Source organism: Myotis lucifugus, unplaced genomic scaffold (assembly GCF_000147115.1).
Source record: "Myotis lucifugus unplaced genomic scaffold, Myoluc2.0 scaffold_71, whole genome shotgun sequence".
Classification (NCBI taxonomy): Eukaryota; Metazoa; Chordata; class Mammalia; order Chiroptera; family Vespertilionidae; genus Myotis; species Myotis lucifugus.
Window position 1 is genome coordinate 3088774 of NW_005871119.1, and position 25418 is coordinate 3114191.

The 25418-nt window shown below is 41.5% G+C and overlaps 1 protein-coding gene across 1 annotated transcript in view; it reads right to left on the reverse strand.

Moving 5' to 3' along the window:
• The window catches only part of SH3BGRL2 (SH3 domain binding glutamate rich protein like 2), a 56419-nt gene extending 31304 nt beyond the window's left edge, over window positions 1-25115 (reverse strand). Inside the window, exon 1 of the mRNA XM_006090359.3 lies at window positions 24892-25115. Within this exon, the coding sequence (XP_006090421.1) occupies window positions 24892-24936 (45 nt within the window). The 5' untranslated portion in view covers window positions 24937-25115. The remainder of the gene's footprint in view (window positions 1-24891) is intronic.
• Between the last annotated feature and the right edge of the window lie 303 nt (window positions 25116-25418).

Consider the following 25418-nt stretch of genomic DNA (forward strand, 5'->3'; position numbering starts at 1 on the left):
ACGGTCAATTTGCATGTTTTGCTTTTATTATATTAGCTAATTTATTTACAATATACAGATATTGGAAATATATTCACAAATAATTTTTTTATTATTGGGGTATGTGATCAAAAAACATTGCAGACCATTGCATGAGAGAAGTGTAGGAGCCAGGAGAAATGGGGGTGCGCAAACACACAAGATTATATATTTTTTTCCTTTATAATGTTTGTCTAAATAACTTTCAAGCCAGAAGGCAAATCTCTGTTCCAAACATTTGAGAAATCTTGAAGTCTATTATTCTCATTTTTCAGTGTTGTTGTTTTTTTAATCAGGTTTTAAAAGTCAATTTATAAATTCTTACTTTGCAAAAATAAGGGCAAAAAATAAACCCCACCATATTTTTTAAAATAATATGTGTAGTGGTGGTTTTTGTAACAATGTTAGGCTTTGGCTCTGTATGGCTGATATTTTGATATTCTTTACCTGAAAGCATTCTAGCATACCTCTGACTGGGAAAATTACTTGGCTCATAAAGAAATCCTAGAAAACTAACCTGGGTTTCGCTGTAAATATAGAAGTATACTATACAGCTAATATATTTTCTATTTTCTATTCATTAACATAAATGAGACAGGGTAATAAATCTAGAGGCAGAAAAGATAGGAATATTAGCACATACTAATGTTGTGCTTGAATCAGGCAAACTGAAGACATCATAACATCTTGCAATATACATTCTAATCTGTTTTCTCTTCATATTAATACTTTTGCCCTAGACGATATCATATACTTCCAGAACTTCAACTATTAACCTTTATAAAATAGAACCAAAATTTGCATTTGAAAATTGATCTCTTTCACAAGAGTCAATCCCATAGTTCCAAAGCCTTTCTAAAAATTTATGCTTAAATGTGTCACCATCACCTCAAACTTGACTGGTAAAACAAAACAACAGAAATAACAAAAACCTTGTTTTCAAAAGGTCAACCCATCAATTCACAATTCACCTCCTTCTCCTAACTTTCATGCTTCTATTAACAATACACCACTTTGTTGGTCACTCAGCTTGACAACAGAACTGCCTATAAATCCAAAACTTAATTGTTACAAAAATAACCTACCTAAATGAAAACCTTCCCCCCCCCCACACACACACACACGTGTGCACACTCGCACACATGTACACACACAATGCACACACTCGTGTTATTGTACTTGGTTTGGTAGTACTAACACAGGGATGACGTGAAAGTAGGTGAGGAGGCACGCCTGGCCACTGCAAGCTTTGCAAGCTTGACACAGGTCTGTGAGGGGCCTGATCTCTGCAACTAGTTCATGATGGTTAGCATGTTGATGATGATGCCATGGGCAGTGGACCGAGCCTCATCTGGGCCACTTAGTTTTGATTTATGTTCTAGTCCTGGAGAGTCAGAAAGGGAATATCTAGTGCAAGTTACTTATCCTATCAAAGTTTCAATTTCCTCATAGGTGAAATGCACATCATAATTCAGCTCAGAGCGTGGTGATGAAAACTAAATGACGTAATACAGAGCTCTTAGTGCCTGGCACACCGCAAGAGCGCCACACACACGAGTTACTATTATTACTATAGTGACTTTTATTCTAAGGCCATAAACCTCGTCAGCTATTGTTCTTTAGCAGGCATACTGCTAGTCACACGGAGACCTGGTCCCACTACTCCACGGGAATTTGGCTTCTCTTTCTCCATTCCTTCACTGGTTCACTCTTACTCATTCCACAAGCACATTTTGAGGATCTAGCAAATGCCAGGCACTGTGCTAGGCATAGGGGGTACACACTTGCCTCTGCCTTACTTCAGCTCACCCCCAAGAAAGCTGTGAATTACAGGCATCAATAGTTAAAGCGCTGACAGTGCCCAAACTAAAAAACTTGATTTAAACAGAAAGATAATTCACTCTCTGGGAACATATCCTTTGGTAAGAATGAGTTTCTCTATAGATATGAGCATAATGCTGTCACACCAGCAGAACATGTTCTATAAGGATTTACTTCCCACCCAGGTTCCTGCTGACCCAGCCATACCCCCATCCCAGCCAGACTAAAGCAGACTAAGAGTGATGAGGAAAGAAAAGGGTCTCCCTACACACACCCTGCAGTCTTGTCATCAGGAAAATGAAGTCCAACTGCTCCATGTAGACTAGCCAAACCCAGGAACAAACAGGCACTGTTTACTGTTGAGTGTGCACAAGAGTAACCTTTTGACTTTCCCAGCTCTGCTGCATACAGGGCTAGGAAGGAATGCTAAAGATAAAACCAGAAAGCAGAACAAGGAGAACCAGAAATTTCGGCCACATAAAGAGTAATTAACAAATGTCCCCATGGCAATCCCCAAGGACTTAAGAGTCCATCCTGGTGTATCTTTAAACTGATACACAACATCAATTTAATACCTGCTTATTTTGAGTATACTCACTTGTCTCGCTTTTAGAATTATAGATTAAGATCAAGAAGTTAACATGTAATTAAAACCAATCACTTCACTTAGTTTCCAAACTGAAACTGAGGCAGTTTCAGAGTTTATGGTCTACTGTTCTTGAGTTCAAAAAATATTTCAGAGCAGATCAAAGAGAGCTTACTACTGCCCTGCCGCTGGGCAGAAGGACCCTTTGCCATGAACTCTAATCTAGCCCACCATCAATGAAAATGTTACCCTGTATGTATTTTCTGATTGGGAACCAATACTTTCAGAATAGTTTAGGCTACTCCCTTCACATTCCAGATTACAGGTTACTGAAACAATATTTACTTCTAATTCGTGATAGAATGTTAATAGATAGCTAAGTAAGACAATCTTAGAACCAAATCAAAACAGATAAAGGAGTTTGTAAAATCTGCTACCTCAAATTTAATATTATTTTTCAAAGCTACACTTAAATGTTTAAGTCCCTATACAGTTGATCCTTGAGCAATGCCAACCCCCACGAAGTAAAATAAATCCACTTATAATTTTGACTCCCCCAAAACTTAACTACTAATAACCTACTGTTGATTGGAAGCTTTACAAATAACATAAACAGTCAATTAACATGTTTTCTGTTATATGTATTATATACTGTATTCTTACAATAAAGCTAGAGAAAATAAAATAATATTAAGAAAATCATAAGGATTTGGAGAACTCCTGGGTCAGTGCACACAGTTGTCAGGCCAGAAGAGATTGGCACAAAATATTCAAAGTGATGAAAAGCAAGGAAGGACCTACAGTGAAGATTATTCTACCCAGCAAAGCAATCATCTAGAATTGAAGGACAGATAAAGAGGTTTCCAGACCAAAAAAAAAAAAAAAGCTAAAGGAGTTCATCACCACCAAACCATTATAAGAAATGTTACAGGGGCTTCTTTAAGAAGGAGAAGAAGGAAAAAAAGATAAAAAATATGAATAATAAAATAGCAGTAACTACATCTTTATCAATAATTACTTTAAATATAAATGAATTAAATGCTCCAATCAAAAGACATAAGATGGCTGAATGGATAAGAAAACAAACCCTTACATATGTGGCCTACAAGAAACTTACTTCAAATCGAAAGACACAGACTGAAAGTAAAGGGTTGGAAAAATGTATTTCATGAAAATGAAAACAAACAAAAAAACGGGGTAGCAATACTTATATCAGACAAAATAGACTTTAAAATGAAGGCTGTAACAAGAAACAAAGAAGGACCCAGCATTTTCCACTTCTGGGAATTTATCCAAAGAAACCCAAAACACTAATTTGAAAAGGGCATATGCAGCCCTATGTTCATTGCAGCATTACCTACAGTAGCCAAGATAAGGAAGCAACCTAAGTGTCCTTCAATAGATGATTAGATAAAGAACAAGTGGTACATATACACAATGGAATATTACTCAGCCATAAAAAAATAAAATCTTGCCATGTGCAACAATATGAATTAACCTAGAGGGTATTATGTTAAGTGAAATAAGTCACACAGAGAAAGTCAAATATCATATGATTTCACTTACATGTAGAATCTGAAAAACAAAATAAGTGAACAAACAAATCAGAAGCAAACTCATATATACAGAGAACATTTTGATGGAGGGGGTTGGGAGGGATGGGTGAAAAAGGAAGGATTTAAGAAGTACAAATTGGTAGTTACAAGTCATGGGGATGTACAGTATAGAATAGGGAATCTCTCTCTATATATAAAAGCCTAAGCAACCGTTATGGCGGAATGACCAGAACGAGCGTTCCCTATGATGCGCACTGACGACCAGGTGGCAGACGCTCAAAGCAGGAGCTGCCCCCTGGTGGTCAGTGCATTCCCATAGCGTGAGTGCTGCTCAGCCAGAAGCCGAGTTCACGGCTGGTGAGCATAGCTGCGGTGGTGGGAGCCTCTTCTGACTCTGCAATAGCACTACCGAGCAGTGGGCACAGCGGGCCAGGATGACCATGAGCAGCATGGTGCCCATCCCCGGTTAGGGCTCATTCCTGGCCACCTGCTGCTTGGCACACTGTTATTTCCCCTGTAGACCAAATGACATTAACATACCCTTGTAAAAGTCACTCCCATCTCTAAAATATCCACTGGATTCCCTCTAGGTGCCCCGGCTCTTCTTGGAGGTTTTCGAAGCATTCACTCATTCATCTTAAAAATATTTGAGCACCAAGCCTAAGATGTGTCAGGCACTCTGAGATCTCAGGAACCAGTCTGAGTTCATGATCTCTCTGGGCCATACCTAGCCAATCTTTTCCCTTGACCCCTTCTATGCACCCTAAATCCAATCTGGTGACAGCCTCTATGTTTCTCAAAGTATCAGTGGTAATGAACCAGATTTCTCTAATTCTTGTTGTTGGTTTTTTTTTAAACATATTTTATTGATTTTTTACAGAGAGGAAGGGAGAGGGATAGAGAGTTAGAAACATCGATGAGAGAGAAACATTGATCAGCTGCCTCCTACACACCCCCCACTGGGGATATGCCCGCAACCAAGGTACATGCCCTTGACCGGAATCGAACCTGGGACCTTTCAGTCCGCAGGCCGACGCTCTATCCACTGAGCCAGTTAGGGCTAATTCTTGTTGTTTTAATGTTCCAACTTGTCACAGACTTATACTTTCAGAAATTGAATGCCCATATAAATGATATAACAAAGATATACAAAATAGAAGCCTAAAGTTTTCATTTATAATTAAAAACACACACATTAAATTGCTCTGTAAACATACTATAAAAATGTTTGCGTTGGGGGGTAGGTGCATGAGGAGAGGTCAATGAGGGAAAAAAGAGATATATGTAACACTTTAAACAATAAATAATTTAAAAAATGTTTACCCTCAATTACAGCACTTATGTCAGTAACAAAGTTTGGTGCACTGATCACACTTTGAATAGCTCTGCTCCAGGACTGACTGATGTAGAAACTGACTGGGTCTTTACAGAATGGTTTATTTCCACTAAACCACCCCAATATTGCTCACACTTCCTATCTAAGTTCTATTTACTCTTCACAGCTCAGACCCAAGCCCACAATGTGCTCAATTATGTCTATACAGTGGTTCTCAATTGGGAGTGATTTTGTCACCCCCCCCCTTCCCCCACTACCACCACCAGGGCACATTTGTCAATGTCTGGAGACATTTCTGGTTGTCACAACTAGGGGATACTATGAGCATCTAGTAGGCAGGGGCCAAGGATGCTGCTAACTATCCCATCATATTCAGGAAAATGACCCACAAAAAAGAATTATCTCATCCCAAAAGTTAAGAGTGGCAATGTGGGAAAACCCCAGCTTACACCAACCACTTCCCTCCCAGATCATCTCCTTCACCGAACTCATCTGTGCCTCTTTCCCCAACTTAACTGTAAATTCCTCTGGAGGATGAAGACCAAGAGTGCATCACACCTGCACCCCACAAGGGCCCAGTAGGATAGCTTCAGAGGAGCTGCTCATCACCTACATACCTGCCGGCTGATCTATCTCCTTCCCCACGTGCTTGGTGGAATATAAATGCCTAGAACTAATTTCTCTATCAACACGTGTATGAAACTACTCTTGGTCACCATTAAACACACACACACACACACACACACACACACACACACACAAATTTGTATTCCTTAGCAATGTGAAGCCGTAATAAAACATTAGCAAGATGTGGGTGGTTTGATTTTATAGTTTTTACATTCCCTGTCAAGATTACATGTTTACTTCCTTAACGAAAAAAGTCAGCCAAGTGAAAAATATGTTTAGAATGCCACCATAAAAATTATATACGACTGTTCATACACATGCTTCCTGTTAATTAGAGGGTACTTTGCAGAAAAGCTGCTCTGGCAAAACTTGCTGTAATAGTCAAATCCTCTATAGTAAAGAGGAAATCCTGATGGGCATAGTATTTTCCACAGGCAAGAATACAGGACTTCAGCCAAAAGCTGTGTCTTCATCCACAGCCAGAGATGCTGCTCTGTAACACAGCGAGTTCTGGAATATGTTATTCCCGTTTCTACATCAGTCTATCCTCAAATGTGTGAAAATGATCTTATAAGATGATCTAGAAACTACTTCTATTTACATTTGAAAAATAATTGGGGTGACGACAGGTCATTTTCACAATTACATTTTACAGGGGATCGTATAATTAGCTCATATTTCCATAGTAGGCACAAATGATACCTCTAAGAGAAAGTCCGGATGCTCTTACCTGCATTCTATGGACCCGCCCCCTCTTCGGGTGGCCATACCATCAGCTTTCTGGGCCCTCCTTGGGCTACTTAGTAGGCCTTGTCTGCTGAAATCCAACCATCTAACTTCAGCTGGACACAATTCTGTTTCAACCCTGCACAAACACCACTAGGAGCTTTTATAGCTTCCTCAAATCTCCATAGGAACTCACCCTTCCCACAGATGAGCCTAATTCCTGCATTCCTCACAAGATGTTGTGTGTTGAAGAGTGCCTCCAAATTCTGGTGCCTGCATCTCAAATTTCTCTATGTCTTCAGTCATATGAGTCTGCATTCCATATTGACTCCAAAGAGTAAGCAGAGAAATTAAGAAAGGAGGATGAGAGAGAGAGAGAGAGAGAGAGAGAGAGAGAGAGAGAGAGAGAGAGAACACGCACAGAGGGTCAACACAAAGAAAAATCAGCCCTAGCCGGTTTGGCTCAGTGGATAGAGCATCAGCCTGCGGACCAAAGGGACCCAGGTTCGATTCTGGTCAAGGGCACGTACCTCGGTTGCAGGCTCCTCCCCAGCCCAGGCCCTGGTTGGGGTGTGTGGAGGAGGCAACCAATCGATGTGTTTCTCTTACATCGATATTTCTCTCTGTCTTTCCCTCTCTCTTCCACTCTGTCTAAAAATCAATGGAAAATATCCTCCAGAGAATTAAAAATAAATAAATAAAAATCAGACTCTTAAAGGTCAAGGAGCCTTTGGTCACTCAGCAGGTTTTTACAAGACCTTGTGAGAACCTTTCCATGTGCTAGACATTGCCCTAAGAACTAGGGTAACACAGGTGACAAACAAGGCCTTTACATTGATGCAATGCATAATGTAATGGAGGGGTGTGTATGTGTGTGTGTGTGTGTGTGTGTGTGTGTGTGTGTGTGGCGGGGGGGGGGGGGGCGTGGAGACAGGGCTTGCCAACAAGTAACTTCCATATGAAACTACCAGTAACATGGACCCGGGCTGTCAAAAGGCGGTACTCTGTGGGGAAGGTGCACAGAGAGGGCTGCAAAGCTACAGTGATGTGTCAAAAAAGAACAAAAGTACAGCATCAGAAATATAAAAAGAAGGAATATAAATACAGCTCATATGGTGAGGAGGAAAAAGAGTCTATATGGGAAGGTAGAGAGAAAGGAAAATGGCAGGCAAAAGAGGAGTTGCAACATGGAGGCAATTAGGAGCAAGTAATGTTACTTTCTCCTGGAAGTGGAGATTGAGATTTTCTGCATAATTGAAGCTCACCCCTTTAGACACAAACTTATTATTTTATTTTAAACTATTTTTACTTTAGGAAACTTTCTAAAATGCACCCCATGTTCCTGCATTGTTCAGCAGAGTACATCAAACCAAAATAAGCCAAACCTGATTTCATCTGTTCTGGATGAAGAATCACCATTATGACCCATTTTTGTACTTTGATGTGGTGCACCGACATTCTCCAAGTCCACTTCTGTGTAAAAGCCTGCTGTTACTTTATACCAAACCGTGCTTTTGGAATTCTCCATTCCTGCCTTCCGAAGGCAGTTGTCATGTCTCGGAGCTTCCTCTCAGTGGGGCCCACGACCACTGTGGCCTCTTTTATTTACAGTTTTCTGGGTGAGGCTGTGAAGGGCAGCGCTTGACCCTGCAGAATGGAGAACAGCCCATCCCCTCTTAGTGGCCTGTCTGCTTCCTTCTAGGTCTCCAGCCTCATTTCACACGGGGGTTCTAGAATTCTGATATCTGGATAAAAGAAGTAATACTCAAACAAAATGATCGCTGATAACACAGATTCTCCATGCCACTTATTTAAAAAGCAGTAAAACAAATCGTGTCCCTCATAGCCTTTACATTTGCCGAAGCACACGTCTATCTGCATGCCCTACTCCAGCCCTACTGTGAGGTGGTCATGTACTCTTGACATAGCTTTATATTCCTGATATAGCTTTATATTCTTGACATAGCTTTATATTCTTGATATAGTAGAAGCTACAGAAACAATATTTTTTTCACTTGTTCAATAAATACTATATGTGCCACGTTTTCTAATAGAAAACTTGGAGGAATAAAAGATGGAATAGTCCCTGACCTCATAGAACTTAGAGCTTACAGTTCAAACAATCTGGGTACAAAATACTTATAACCAAGGGCAGACTGTATTGAGGCCACAAGAGAGAAGTTCACAGGCTGAGCCATGAAGGGCCCGGGAAGCAGGGTCCCCCCAGACTGGAGGGCGAGAGAGGAAGGGGGCGGTGTGGGTGCACTTCACTGGGAAATGTTACTGGCATCGGCTTCTAATAAAAGAGGGGACTCTGACTAGTCCCACTGGAGGGTGAGCAACGTCAAGGCCAAGAAAATGACATGAGAAAAGGCACGGAAGGCAGGGAGAAAAAAGCCTGGTGTATTTGCATAGCAGTCCAAAGAACAGTGAGAGAAAATGCTGCAAAGGGAGGTCAGAATCAGATCACAGAGGGCCCCAAATTTTAGACTAAATATTTGGCCTTGAAGCTATCAGCTCTCAGGGACCAAGGAGGTTTTTCTGAGCTTTCTGAACCTAACACACAAATTTAATCTTTTAAAAGGATAAGGATTCCCTCCCCACTTTAATGGAAAAGGAATTCAAAAGGTGAATTACTAATCATCTTGTTCCTGTTAAGTATCTCCTGAGCCAAGCTCACTAAAATATCACTGTGGAAGGAACTATAGAGCATCCATTTGTCTTCCTCTCACACTACAGGAAACAGCCATGGAAAGGGAGTCATCTCCTCTAAAACAAAGGGCAGCATGGATATGCAAATCAAATTCATGTCTGCCGGAAAGGAACGGGGAGAATGACATCTGCTCCAGTTCACAAGCTAATACAAAATATTTTGGCACAAAATCTTAAAATCAGCCACCTTCCCAAATCAAGAAATGCTTTTTTCTGTCTAGCTCTGAATATGACTTTCTTTGCCCTTATCCAAATAAACACACCTGCCCTTGAGATAACTTTAGCACGGTATTCCACCTGACTACTGTATTCCACTTGACTCTGTGTTGTCCTCTGCTTTCTGTGTTCGTGTTCATCCCCCCCTCTCCCCCAGTCAGATTATGAGGTAGTTAGGGGGAGAGGGGCAGAGGTAGAGTAAAGCTATTTATTCATTCTGCAGCCTGAACATGACTAAACAATGGACAATAGACGGGGCTCATAAAAATATGAGAACTGATTAACTCAATTAATTTCCAAAATATATATCCTTAAAGACTGGATTCTGTGTTACTTATATTGGCTTATGTATGGAATAAAAAAATAAAAACCTCAGAGCTAGAAGAGCTCTTAAAAAAAACAACAAAAACTAAACCACTAAAATGGCTATAATCTAAAAGACAGACAATAACAAGTATTGGTAAGGATGTAGATAATCTGGAACCTTCATAATTACTAGTGAAAATGTAAATTAAAATTGCTTTGGAAAACAATTTGGCAGTTCCTCACATAGTTAAATATTACCATATGAACCACCAATTCTACTCCTTGGTATATACCCAAGCGAAATGAAAACATATGGTCACACAAAAACTTATACATAACTATTCACAGAAGCATTATTTATAATGGCCCAAAAGTGGAAACGACCCAAATATCCATCGACTTATGAATGAATATGGTATATTCATACAACGGAATACTATTCAGCCATATAAGGAAATGAAGTGCTGCTACATTCTACATGCATGAACTTAGACACATTATGCTAAGTGAAAAAAGCCAGACCCAAAGGGCACATATTGTATGATTCCATTTAAATGAAATGTCCAGAATATGCAAATCTATAGAGACAGAAAGTAGTTGCCAGGGGCTGGAGACAGGAAGGAATGAAGAGTGACAGCTAATGGGCTTGGGCTTGGGGTTTCTTTTCGTGGTGATGAAAAATTCTGGAATTAGATTGTGGTGATGGATGCACAACACACTGAATCTAAAAGCCACTGAAATATACAATTGAAAAGGGTGAATTTCATGGTATATGACATATGTCAACCAGACAACAAAAACAACGTGAAGAAAAACCTGAAGCCCAGAGAAAAACCTGAAGACTTGGCATCACCAGAACCAGACGCCAAGTCTTCCAACTCCCAATGCAGTACTTTAGGCTCACAGTGCGCTGCTCTAGAACAGCGGTTCTCAACCTATGGGTCGCGACCCCTTTGGGGGTCGAACGACCCTTTCACAGGGGTCGCCTAAGACCATCGGAAAACACATATATAATTACATATTGTTTTTGTGATTAATCACTATGCTTTAATTATGTTCAATTTGTAACAATGAAACTGGGGGTCACCACAACATGAGGAACTGTATTAAAGGATCGCGGCATTAGGAAGGTTGAGAACCACTGCTCTAGAAGTATCAGGACAAGCAGTGTGAACTTGAACTAGTCATTTAACGGCTCACACCTCATCATAAGAGAAAGATGAATTAAATGATCTATCTCTTCGGTCTCCTCCAGTTCTGAGGCCATCCAAGTCTCATCATGTTGTGCGTACTTTCTCTCTGCTACCACAGATCAGAGCAGGGGTTCTCAACCAGGGGTGATTTTGCTCCCCAGGGACATCTGAGAATATCTGAAGAAGTTTTGGGTTGTTTTGGGAGCAGGGGTACTACTAGCACCCAGCAGGTGGAGACCAGCATGCTGTTCTATGACTACAACACACAGGACAACCTCCGCGACAAAGAATTGTCAATAGTGACCATGGTGATAAACTGTGGATTAGGGTGTGATCAGCTTCCCCTCCAAGCTTTTCAAGGAAGTTCTGCCCTAAAGTACAATGACCTCAAACAGCAATTCTGAGGTGACAGAGTGGCTGGGAGGCTAGCACCAAGCACACATAGGAAATAGAGACACTTTGTACCCCCCATAATAATAAACTTCCACAGAGAGTGGAATACATATTCAAATGCCCAAAGCAGTCAGGCAGTTAACACTGAAGGAATGAAGCCAACAAACACCTAATAATCATTTAGGACTATTATTTCCTTCTTTCCAAAAAAAACTTTCACTGGCTCCCATTTTTCATGACATATACATAACCCTCTCAATATAATCTTGTGGTTTCTCACTTTTGATAAGACATAAATGCCAAGAAATACGTTCTATTATAAGAAAAAATTCACAAGCCCTGTAACAAATGGCTCAAAATAGGGCAGATGGTGGGAATGCCGGAGAACTGTGGACACCCCAAGGGTACATGCTTGGATGAAGGGGTCACCACTAATTAGCTCCAACAGATCCCTTCCCTGATGTAGGGAGGCACTGGGGTTAAGAGATCTTTGGATGATTAAAAAGAATAGGAAATATTGTGTTGTGTGTGTGTGTGTGTGTGTGTGTGTGTGTGAGAGAGAGAGAGAGAGAGAGAGAGAGAGAGAGAGAGAGAGAATCTCCTACTAAAAATCTTGGCTAAAAAAATTAAAACACAGTATTAAGTTAAAAACAAAGGGGTTCCAGCCAGGAACCTTCTCTAACCCTAATAAACAATGTCAGTTTCATATCTTCTAAATGCATTTCAATAAAACTCAGGTCCCACTGTCTGATTACAAGAACTTTTTTTCTTTAATTAAATCTTTTCTCTTTTTTTTTTTTTGGTTAATCCTCACTTGTGGATATTTTTTCCATTGATTTTTAGAGAGAGTGGAAGGGAGGGAGGAAGGGGAAGAGAGAGAGAGAAAAACATCAATGTGAGAGAGATACATCGATTGGTTGCCTCCCGCAAGCCCCCGGGGCCGGGAATCGAACCTGCAATCCTTCAGGGACATGGCCATTCGGAAATAGGATGGCATGGGTCTGAGTGTCCGGACCTTCTGGACCTATGACAACCGCAGGTTATTTAAAGTTTCTGAACTTCAGCAGTTTCTATGATGGGGGGGGGGGGGGGGGGGAGCACGCCGCGCTTCAAGGGAGGATATTGAATATGAATGGCTACCAGGCCAAATTACTTTGAGAAATAAAAATAACAAACAAAAAAGCCCTGAGTACTTTCTGCACATGGTGTAAATGGTAGCTGTTATGAGAGCCTATGCTCTAACCACTAAGCACCACCGACCAGGGCTCTTTAATTAAATATCTTTTATTTTATTTTTTTATTGATTCTTAGAAAGGGAGAGGGAGAGATAGAAACATCAGTTGGCTGCCTCCTGCACACTCCCCACCAAGGATCGAGCCCACAACCCAGGCATTTGCCATGACCAGGAATCGAACCAGCAACCTCTTGGTGCATGAATCTACACTGAACCAGTGAGCCACACCAGCAGGGCTAATTAAATCTTAATAGCGCATTTAAAATTGAGAATTCACAAAAGACAAGAGAATTATTGCTGGCTTAAATTTAAATGAAACTCATGGTATTATTAATGGCTGGCATTTTATTAAACTCTAACAACTTTACAAATGAGGATGCTGAGATCCAAAGAAATTAAAAGACTTACTAAGCTACCTGCTGGTTAGGGTACCAGTTATAATTTGTACCCAGGTCTTTGTGCTCCTAAAATCCACATTCTTTCCACTTATTACCTTGTTTGTATCATAAAAATTTCTTCTATTTACTACGTTTATGAGGCTCTCTCTGTAAATTACATGTAAAGAAGCTGATCTTTGTGATATGTATGAACAGTGGCTTTGCGTACCCACTCCTGCCTTCCTGTGGGTGTTCATTACATTATTCCTTTTACACATAGCAGCTGCCTGCACTCCCACAGGCCCTCCTTCCCTACCCTTCAACCAGGGATAGCCCTGACTCTGGCCTCCCACTTTCTACTCGTTCATGTACTGAACTCCCACAGTAGGCTGCAATATACTGATAAACTTTATCTGCAGGGTAGAAAACGAACTCATCAGCCCATGAAGAACATGTCACCCAGGAGCACAGGATCCAAGATGAATAGAATGAGGTCACACACTCCCACCACTACAGTTTGTCCCAAGAGATTAAATATCTCTGCCCCTGACCCCATCCCTGGGTTCCAGCCACAGGGCTAACCTTTCCTTCTCCCATATCACCCTATTACACTCCCATCCCTTCCTCTATTCCCTCCAGTTCAACACATCAAGTTGGTTCTACTCAACTTTACCACACAGAGCAAGAGCATCATATTTGAAGCAAATCTGGATCAGGACACCCAACAAAATATTCCACAGTCGCTTCAGAGCACTCCTTATTCTAATTTCTCTTTAATCTCCGATTCCTTCCTCAGGGACATGGCCATTTGGAAATAGGATGGCATGGGTCTGAGTGTCTGGACCTTCTGGAACCTATGACAAGTCAGGTTATTTAAAGTTTCTGAACTTCAGCAGTTTTCTAAGACAGAGAGAGAGAGGGGGGGGGAAGGGAGGATATGAATATGAATGGCTACCATGCCAAATTACTTTTGAGAAATAAAAATAACAAACAAAAGAGCCCTGAGTACTTCCTGTGCATGGTGTGAATGGTAGTTGTTATGATGATGATGATCACACATTTGCTTTCCATTTCAACCCATATTCTTTATAGCTATTACCAGTCTCTGCAGAGCGAAGCCATTGCTTTCACATGCACTGGGGACAGTGTGCCTAGAATAACTTGCTCAACAGCTAAGTGGGAACCCCTGGAACTCTTCCAGTGGGGTCCTGTCCCTCCCCTTTCTTTAGCTTGAGCTCACACTGTTATCCTCGCCAGCTTTCTGGGTCAGCACGACCCAGGTTCTCATTGGTCTCTGATTGTAGGCTCTTCTGGTGGGCAATGTGGGGTAATGAAAAGTACTGAACACAAAATCAGAAGACAGGCGTTCAAATATGGATTCACTGAGCTGAATGATCCTAGGCATGTTAGCTACTTAATCACTCTGTACCTCAATATTCTCATCTGTAAAACAGGTATAATAAACTACACTTTATAGGGTCATTATAAGTTTAAGTAACCTGCAGGAAAAGTCCTATCACATTGCTGGGCACAGGTAAACACTCATTGTTCACCTGAACCTCACCTTGCAGTGCCCCAAGGCTCAACATGGTACAGAGTCACATTCTAGAGTCCACCTATCGCAGTGTCTTTCTCCCTCTCCTGTCTCCACCACCTTTTCCCACGAAGCCCCCTTTACCTCACTTACCACCATCCACCTGCCCATCTGCCAGCTTTGAAAGCACCCCACCTACATGTCACAAGCATCAAGATTCAATGTTCAGTTTCACAGTCAAGATAATCACTGTCCTTCCCGCGAAGTTTCACTCATCTTCATTAAACACAGAAATCCTGGCCCTTCTCCACCATCCTTTCCCCAAAATTTGGGGTGAGGTGTTTGGAGAGGATATTACCCATCAATTCATTTTGGTGTCTCGTATTTTTCTCAGACTCCACATAGTCTACATTCAGTTACACAAATCTGAAAGCTAGAGTTCAACTGCACGAGTCTCAGACAGGGCTGGCACAGCCCCGGTCCGCACTCCTCTGGTGCCGGAGAAGACAGCAACAGTCAATCACACCACTTGTTTCCCAGACGAGGCTCCAAAACTCTTCTCCCAGCTCTCCAGGCAGCCACCATCCATCAGCCAGAGCTGTCATTGGATTGAAATCGACTTGCCAAGTTTAGGAAGCTTTAAATCAAGCCAGAAGTCTAAAATCATGTCCTATGTACAGCAAAAAATGGCGTCCATTTGCATAGTAGTAAGTACTTTGTAGGCAGTGAATACATATGGTTTAGTGACTCATGCACAACATGCTATTTACCTATAAAATGTTCAAAAATTACAGAACTCTAATAAAGTGGTTTGTGTGGGGAATGACCTCAAATTGTAATGTTTATTTATTCAAATGTCAGTTGAAAACTTTTTATATTTAAATTTATAAAACTCTCCAAAAACTATACCAGCATGCACTCTCAGCTTAGTAAGTTCTATATACTGTACACAATATTTTGATAATTAAAGATCTTACATGATCCAAGGTTATCATTTTTATTTTTTTTCCTGCTATTACTACTATTGCTGATGATATAATAGAAATAATAGATCACATACACTAAGTACTTGAGCACTCTCTTAAATACCTTATGTGGAATACTTCATTCATTCAAAGCTCATGGCAATCCTACACAAAAGGTACCACACCTATTCCAGTTTTACAAATGAAGAGACTGAGGTTACTTGCCTAATGCCATATCCCTCATCAATGGCAGAGCTAAGATTTGAGCTCAGTCCCTGCCTTACCCATGAGGGAACCCTGCCCTCCAATGATAAAAAGTCCATAGATGGGGCAGAAGTAGGCACGTGGGTTGAATATAAACTGACTCCAGATTAAATAACAGCAGATATTCATCCAAACACCTACTTTGGCTAGGAAGTAGTTTATTATGAAAGGACAGAGCAACCCTGGCCAATGTGGTTTAGCAGTTGGAATGTCAGCCCATACAAGTAAGGGTCACAGGTTCAGTTCTGGTCTAGGGCACGCACTTAGGTTGCAGGTTAGATCCCCACCCTGGTTAGGGCTCATGCAGGAGGTAACCAATTGATGTGTCACTCTCACATCGATGTTTCTCTCTCTCCGCCTTTCTCTTCCTTTCTTCCACTCTCTCTAAAAAGCAATGGAAAAAATATCCTCACATGAGGATTAAAAAAAATTATAAAAGGACAGTGCAACCCAAAACGCCTATCAATGGGGGATCCAGGCTTAGAGAAATGGCCAATTCCCATTCAAAGGAACTGTCCTAATGACTATAATTACCAAAGCAGAAAACCAGTCAACTTCCATCCATACGGGAATGTCATGAATGAAGAACACTACACTCCCACTCCTTATGCAACCCACAGAAGGAAAACCAATTACTCAAAAGTAATTGAGTTACTGTGTTTGTTGTTACTTTGGGGTTTTTGCTTTGCTTTGTTTTGATTATAATAGTGGTTTGGTGTACATCAATAGCTGCTTACTTTAATTCTATCTGCATTTACGAAATATCTCAACTGACTTGTCAAGCAAGTCACCTAATTGGGTCTCTCTTAACACTCAACCCTCCACTCCCAAAGCCACTAGATTGAAGATGTCAAAAAGCCATTTCCTGATCTGGGCCATTACCAGTATGAAATGGAAAATGCATCCTGAAATACTTAGAACTCTCTGCCCTTAGTCCCAGCCAGCGTTCCATTTCCGGCTCCTGGAGCTCTGCAGCGATATTGGCAGAGAGCCCACAGAGGTCCCACAGCAAGGCAGACACTCCCTGATGTGCAAACACCCTGCTTTTCCACTTGCTGGGGTCAGTTCCAGGAAACCCTCTTTGAGGTTCTGCCAGATACTGAGCCAGCCCAAGGATTCAGGTCCCCTCAGGAATAAATAAGCTGCCAATGGCAACCGAGGGAACCAGATCCAGGGGACCAACCATATTGTTCTGGAGTTTCCCAAGGGCTGCACCAGCCTAAAAGTGCCTGGGTCTATAGGTAGAGTCAGTCTGCCAGCATCTAGTTCAGCTTTCGATCTTACAGCAAAGCTGTCATGAGTCCAAAAGGGAAACATCCAATTAAGTGCTTTTCCTAGGTTGATTTCTTCTCTAGAGTTTAGGGAAGAAACAATCAAACATAAAAGAAATAACAACACTAACTTTAAATTACCACAGTCCAGTTCCGGAGTAATTAGTCAGTAATTAGCAGATAAGGCCAAGAAGAAGACAGAAGGGAAATTGCACTGCCTTAAACTAGACTGGCCAGTTGTATGCGGCTGGTACAGGCTACCAATCTCCCACTCTTCTTCCCCACCCCACTTCTCCCCGCCACCCCAACTACCCCCCAAAACTAGGCAATAGTACATACTTATCACTACTGGGCTAAAAACCACTCAACAGCAAGGTTCAAGGGCATATTTCTAAGCTGCATCTATAAAGAGGACCCCAAAAGATAATTGTACATAATCAGAAGTGAAAAATTTCCCTCAAATATTAATAAGCATTTGTCATTTCACCGAAAAATATTCACTAAATTTCTAATTTGGAAAGCTAAGGTCCTTTTTTGCATAATGGATAAGTAGTATAACAAAAATTAATCAGAAAAATAATGAATACAGGAATGCAACTTAATTCAGAACAACTTAATTTCTATTAACTCTACATCTACAATCACACAGATTAGAGCTATTCGTAATGAAAAATTGCTGAAATCTAAAAGGGTCTTTGAGTTTATAGTTTAGAGAGTAACTATTTAAAAAATGGACATTTAACAGCTTAACAATAATTTTCTATTTTTAAAATTTGCATTCCAAAATAAAGTATTTTAAACTTTTATATATAATGAACAGTACGTCATGCTATTTTTTATTTTTAAAACTGAATATTCACTAAGACTAGCCTTTTTCCAATCCGTCACACAATTCTAACTTTGCTGGGGGGGAAAAAAACACCACACAATTTATTTCTGAACTTTTTATAAATTAAACATTAAAAAACCTAAAGAAATATTTTTTGGAGTTAGTATCTTATTCTGCTTTCTACTGCACTATTGAGGTCCCCTCCCCGCACTTCCCCACTATCCATTTGTAAACCATAAGTAAGCATCTATAGATGCAAGTGGCAGACCTTTATTAATTAAATTAAAAATACTGTGGCAGTTAACTGGGTATAGTTGTTTTCCTTTTCTATTTTTGATTAAAAAAATTGAAAAACAGAAAAAAAACACCCAAGACTCAAGTAGTCTTACATTTCTGAAATGTGGAAACCACCTTATACTTCATATTATAAATATTTGACAAAATTTCATTTCCTCAAATAGATAGAAATGTTTATTGCAAGTATCCTAAAACAAATGGGGGGAAAGTCCCTAATTTCATAAAGGAGTCCATGACCTTGATTATATTTATATTTATAAGTTTGAAATCTTATTATAGAATGAAAAATATCAAATTGGGGGAATATTAAAATGAAATAGAATGAGGTGAGGTGTTCATTTGGAATATTGAGAAATCTCCCTTCCCAGCAACAGACCTTATACATTGACTACAATTCCATATAATTATATATCCAACCGCTGCCTTTAAGATTCAAGAAATCTGCTCAAAAATTTTTCCAATTAAAGGGGGGAAATTCCACCAGTTGGTCTTTCTATTTCAACCCTCATATTACATGCTGTTATGGGTCTGATTGTGTCCCCAAACGATGTTGAAGTCCGAGCCATGATGAATGTGGCTTTATTGGAAATGGGGTCTTTGCAGATACCAAGTTAAGATGAGGTCATTAGGGGCTCTAATTATATGGCTGTGTCCTTATAAAAAGGGGAAATTTGGACACAGAGACAGGCAAGCACACAAGTACACCATGTGAACATGAAAGCAGATACCATGGTGATATATCTACATGCTGAGGAAACCCAAAGATTGCCAGCAAACCATCAAAAGGTAGGAACAAGAGTCTCTCTTATAGCTCTCAGGAAGAGGCAACCCTTTGGGCACTGTGCCTTTGACTTCCAGCTTCCAGAACTGTGAGACAAGTTTCTGTTGTTTAAGCCCCTCAGTTTTTGGTATTTTGTTAATTTACCAAAGGAAATTAAAGTAGCCCTAAGAAACTAATACATGTGCTTTCCCAGTCTAACCTTCTCTTACAACCCCATCCTTTTCCTTGAGTCTCAACGTATTTCTGCTTCTGATCATTTCGTGTTTGTGCCCACCTAGTCTTGAACTTGACTTCACACCTTCCCCTGCCAATGGCCTTCGGCACTGTTTCTCCTCGGGTGCCACTGACATTTTGTATGGGGCAGATCTTATGCGGGCCTGTCCATCATACTGCAGGATATCGAGTATCCCTAGTACTTTCATTCGCCCTGGGCACCACAGTGTCCACACAGAGAACTTCTGCTCTAGAAGCTTTGTAGTCACCTGCCCACCAGAGTTTGACTCAGGGTCCCACCTTCTGCTGTATATGATCTTATTAGGTCGGTTCATTTTCAGTTTCTTCAACTGTATAATGGGAATAAATAACTACCTTGCCGTATGACTCTGAACATCAATGAGTTAAAGATGCTAATGAGCCCAGGCTTACCCTTACGAACTCCTTCCAGCCTTAGAATCACCTTGGAATTAATGCCCAATCTGTTCTACACAGTCACATCCTGACTTTAACTGCCTTGGAACTCCTTTCAATGGCTTCCTCACAAGAATGAAGCCTCACTGAATACATTCTGTGGAATGCCTTACTGATCACTGATGTTTAAAATAGTTACAAGTCATGCAAAGCAGTTGGGTATGCCTTCCACAGTTGCAAAGAGCAAGACAACTCTGAGTATAGTTTCTATGTGTTCTCCCACCACTCTCACCTCTCCTTGAAAACATAGGTGCAGCCCTGGGCAAAGCTCCATGTTTTCTGACATTGCTTTCAATTTCTCTGTAACTTGCTCTCGGTAAAGGTTCCTCTCCAACATCCACGGACATACTGTAGTCTAGCGCATTTCACCCTGCCCATGGGAACATCCCCCAAGGCAGTGAATCCCTCTTTCTCCTTGATTAAGTGGTTTGCATCCCAAGTCAGCACTGATTTGTGCCACTAAGGCACAGTTTAAACCTGTTCTCCTGACCATCACATACATACCTACCACCTAACACAGAGCCTGGTATTTAGTTGGTTTTCAGTGATTGATGAATGCAAGACTCAATCCATGCATGCATGGATGCATCGCTGAATGAACATACGTATGAATATATTCAGGAGTCAGGAGACCTGGCTTCCGTTTACCGTTTAGCTCTGCATTAACTGACATAAATGACCTCAGGGCAAGCCACTAAATCTCTATGCCCAAATGTTCATCTTTGTGAAATTAGGTGGGTGGCCTTTACTAAAAATCTCTTTATGTTTTCTTCCAACTCTAACTGAGCCCATGAACCTTTTTTTTTTTTCCTTAGAAAGAAAGGGAGAGGGAGAGAAACACCAAAATAAGAGGCTGCCTTCTGTATGCCCCCTACTGGGAATGAACCTGAAACTCAGGCATGTGCCATGACTCTGATAGGGAATCAAACCCACAATCTTTTGGTACAGGGGACGACACGCTCACTCAATTGAGCCACACTGACCACAGCGAGCCCATGAACTTTACGGAGGATTACAAGACTTTATTTCTTTTTTGAGAAATTTTAGTCAACGCAAGGGGGGCAGGGATGTTTTTCTAAAATCACATACCAGGGGTCCCTCCCTGTCACAGAGTACCTCATTCCCTGGTGACAAAAGGCTCCAGAGAGCATGCAAGCTGCAGATACTGAAGACATCTCTGAAACATAGTACTATGGGGTTTTTGGAGTTAGTATCTTACAGTATCTTGGAGTTTATGTATTATTATGGGCTTCTTTCAAGAACTTAGAGTCTATTGTCTATTGTCTCCTCAAAAGGGGTCCAAGGGGACCTCTGCTGACTGCTGTCGCTTACCCAAAGCTCCTCCCTTTCCAGTCTGAACAAGGTGGGCTTATGCGCTGTCTCCCAGGCTCCAAATCTAACTCAATCCCTCTCCCTGCCATCTGCCTAAGGCTCCCACATGCATATTTCATGATTTCTGGCACATTTCCTCCTTATCTGACATCCTGCAATGCATCCCTCTGCTGCCTATATTATTTCTATCTCTGGTAAGAATGTTCCTGAAAGAGGCATGTGTCCTTGGGCTGTACTTTATTATGGACGGTTTTACCTTTCCTATCTTATCTCCCCACCTGGTCCCCACATGAATTCCCTGAGGACAGAGACCACACCCTCTATTCTCCTCTAGTTCCCCTCAAGACCAAAGACTGAGCTTTGCAAGCAGCAAACACTTAGAAAATACTTATTAAATGAATGAAATGAATGAATGAAATAATTAACTGATTTCAATGCTTTTAAATTAGAAATTCATATTAATATATTTCCTGCATAAAGTTACTAAGACCTCCCCTTTTAAGTATACAACCAAGATAATATAGTATTTTCCTAGAACTGAAGTAAAATGTCCTTCACTACAATATGAATGACAGCAACCTTATCAGCTGCACAAGAAATCTGGTTTTTCAGGTATCCATACCATAATAATGTGTCATCATTTTTATTTCCTAGTAAAAGCACATCTTACCTGGAGCTGGGGAGGATAAAAGGGCTATCACTCTTTTGCATTAATTATTCCAACTACCACTGTTATGTGTTGTAAGCCAGAGAGTTCAGGGAAATGAGAATACGTAAGATGAGCATTTACTCTAAATAGAAAGTTTGAATCTACTGTTGATTGGGGCAGAGCATCTTTTTAGAAATTCCTGGGACTTACTTAGCTAAGTCTAATTCTAGTCACATTCTTCCCTTGAGGTTTAATAAACTTCAGCTAAAATCAAACTGACTTGGGAATCAAATTATTTGTTCTTCCATGCACTTGCTGCTCACTGTTGGTCATCGAATAAAATAGCACCAATGGGGGAAAACATTACAGCGATGCCTTCAAAGCTTAATATAGCTCAATGCTGTAAGCCCCATTCGCCTCCCCAACCAAACTAACTGATTTCAATGCTTTTAAATTAGAAATTCATATTAATATATTTCCTGCATAAAGTTGTTTAAGTTGACTTAAACAACTTCATTATCTCTTGGAAATCATCATTCTTATATATAAGCATAAAGTTATCATTGCCAAAACCATCAATCCTATATAATAAAATCCTAATATGCAAATCGACTGAACTGCAGAACGACCAGTCGCTATGACATGCACTGACCACCAGTGGGCAGACGCTCAATGCAGGAGCTGCCCCCTGGTGGTCAGTGTGCTCCCACACGGGGAGCGCCACTCAGCCAGAAGCCAGGCAGCAGTGGTGGCAGCAGCTTCTCCCACCTCCGCTGCAGGTGGACAGTAAGGAGCAAGGGGTCCTGGGATGCAAGAATCCTGGACTGTGAGAGGGATATCTGACTGCTGACTTAGGCGTGATCCCCGGGGGGATTGGGCCTAAGCCGGCAGGCAGACATCCCCCAAGGGATCCCAGACTGTGAGAGGGTGCAGGCCAGGCTGAGGGCCCCTCCCCCCTCCAGTGCACAAATGTTATGCACCAGGCCTCTAGTATCATATAATTACAGAAAAACTTTGTATTGATATAGGAGATATTACAGTTGGAGAGACTTGATGACTGAGGATTAACTGAGACTTGAAAAGATGGGGTCCATCAAGTGAATAATTAATGTTTATGGGCTGTACATATGTGATAACAGAGCATGTCTTCCAGCTCAAATCAAATCGTGTCAAGACACATACTACCAGGTGGGTGGTGAGAGGACCTGAGACATCACAGTAAAACACCAAAGGAAAAATAAATTCACTTTGAGGCTAATATGTATATTGCTAAAGTAAAAGAAGCTGTTACTAGGGTGTATCCACATTTACCCAACTGATGAAGTCAAAGCATTATAAAGCTAGAGTGTAATTCTGAGCTATTTATCACACAATTCTTCATTCTATAGAAAGCTAACTCAGGCAGAGATGGAACACCTTATCCAAGCTTATACTACTAGCCAGAGACTGCATTACATCTTAGGTCTCTTGCCCTGGCCAGGTTAGCTGAGTTGGTTGGAGCATCATCCCGTACACCAAAAGGTGCAGGTTCGATTACTGATCAGAGCACATACCTAGGTTGTGATTGTATGGGAGGCAACCCATCCATGTTTCTCTCTCCCCCCGCCCCCAACCCGCTCTCTCTAAAATCAATAAGCATGTCTTCGAGTGAGAATTTAAAAAAAATAAATAAAACACATGGTTCTCTCAAGTCTAGCTTCATGAGCAAAGCACAGAACATTAAATTTTAAAATTAAAAAGGCACATAGCAGGCAGGAAATAAATATTTGTTAATGGAATTGATACGGGGTTCCAGAACTATCTTGACAAACTATCTACAGTACTGACAGGATAAGTCAAGTAATTGCCTCAAGTCCTGCCTTTGACTTGTTCAGTATAGCCTAGACCTCTTAATACTATTAAAGCATCCCTGGTGCAATAAAAAAAATACTATTGGAACAATTATTGAAGCATGAAAGTTGGTGGCGAAACCAAAAGCTTTGTAGCATTCTTACGAAGGAGTGCATTTGAAAAAAAAATGTATCCACAAACCAGAATGGGTTTCCAAACACACGCCGTGTAGTTTCAGTGGAAAAGTCTATAAAAGGCAGGTATGACTAAGCAGCCACAAATAATTAGAAACCCCAAAACTATCAGGAGTCTGGGGACCAGAGCATGCCTGCATTTAAAGATAAGTTGGCATTTCCCATCTATTGTTCCTACAGCAAAAGGGAGTTCTTTTTATACTACAGTGTTGATTTCCTCTTAATAAAATGCCTCAGTTGCTTATAAGGATTTGCAAACAATATTCTATTCCGTCCTCCATCCCACCTGCTTCAGAAACAAATTTTGGGTTGAGTTGCTGGGAAGTTAACTGGCCAGATCAAAGTTTAAGCAATCAATACTACATTTTTTCATGTATTTATATATGTATTATATATCTCACCAAAAAGCCTCTTAAATCTGTAGTTTAATATTAGCTAAGATATCATGTAAAACATATGCCACCTGTCTCACTCAGGGGGCTATCAAGTATACTACTGAATTTCCCTTAAAATCTGACATCTGGCTATTTAACTTCTCTTCCTAAAAAAAATTTTTTTCCTTAAAATATTCAAGAATATCGACCAAACAAAATATCTTACGGTAACTAAAGAGACCACCACTTATATATCCCCCAGATGAAACTGACGACAGCATTACGGGGGGAAGAATCCAAACACACATTTACATAAAGCTGCAAATATATTTACAGTACAAAAATTCCTGGCACAACAGGAAAAACCTGGTTTACCATTCTCTTTGCGCAGGTATAAAACTAAAGAAATGGACTTGGTAGGGAAGGGTGGGTGGAGAGCTATTCCCTCTTAAACTTGTTTCATTCATGAGCTAGGCTAGCAAACTAAACAGCCGAGAAAGCTCCCGTACAAAACTTAACCAGGCTGAAAGTGCAAAATCGGGAGCAATTAACACCAAAGGAAGTAGGACCCCGGGGTCCCCGACCCTACCTTTGCTCCCGCCCTTTTCATTGTCCAAGTGTGAGCGGGTCACCTGGCGGGGGCCGGCTGGCGCGGCCGGACGTGCTGCGCGCCGCCGGGACCCGCAAGGGCCAGCGCCGCGTTCCTCCCGCAGGACGCGCACCCGGTGCCCCTACCCCGGCCAACCGGACCCCGGCCCCGCTACGGGTCCCCGCCGCGCTCACCGCCACGAAGCCGGAGGAGGAGGCGATGAATACACGGATGACCATCCTCTCGCCGCGCCGGGACGCACCGTCTGCCCCCTCGGACTCTGGGCTGGTGCGGGAAGGACGCAAAACTCTGCAGCGGAGAACCGCGGCTGCCACCGGCCAGAACGCTTCCTTCGGTGAGAACGCAGGGATCTAGATCCCTCCCTCCTGGTCTGCAGATAAAACTCGCGCGCCTCTCCGCCTCCTGCCCTGGCAGTGGAGGGGGAGGAGGGGAGAGGGGGAGGCCGGTGCGGGGCATGATGGGAGTTGTAGTTTCGGTCTTTCCCTGGGTGACTGGTGGACGGAGGTCCTTCAGGTTGCCTCCTTGTTGCGCGTCAATGCCTGAGGCATGCCGCTGGCTGGAAGAGAGCCCGTGGCAGGGAAAAGACGATGACAAGGGGTGGCGAGGATGCCAGGGAGACGAGGAAAAATAAAACTAGGCAAAAGGGATTGGTTCAAAGTCCACGCTTAGGTTCTGTGTTGTGGTTTATGGTTTGGAGCAA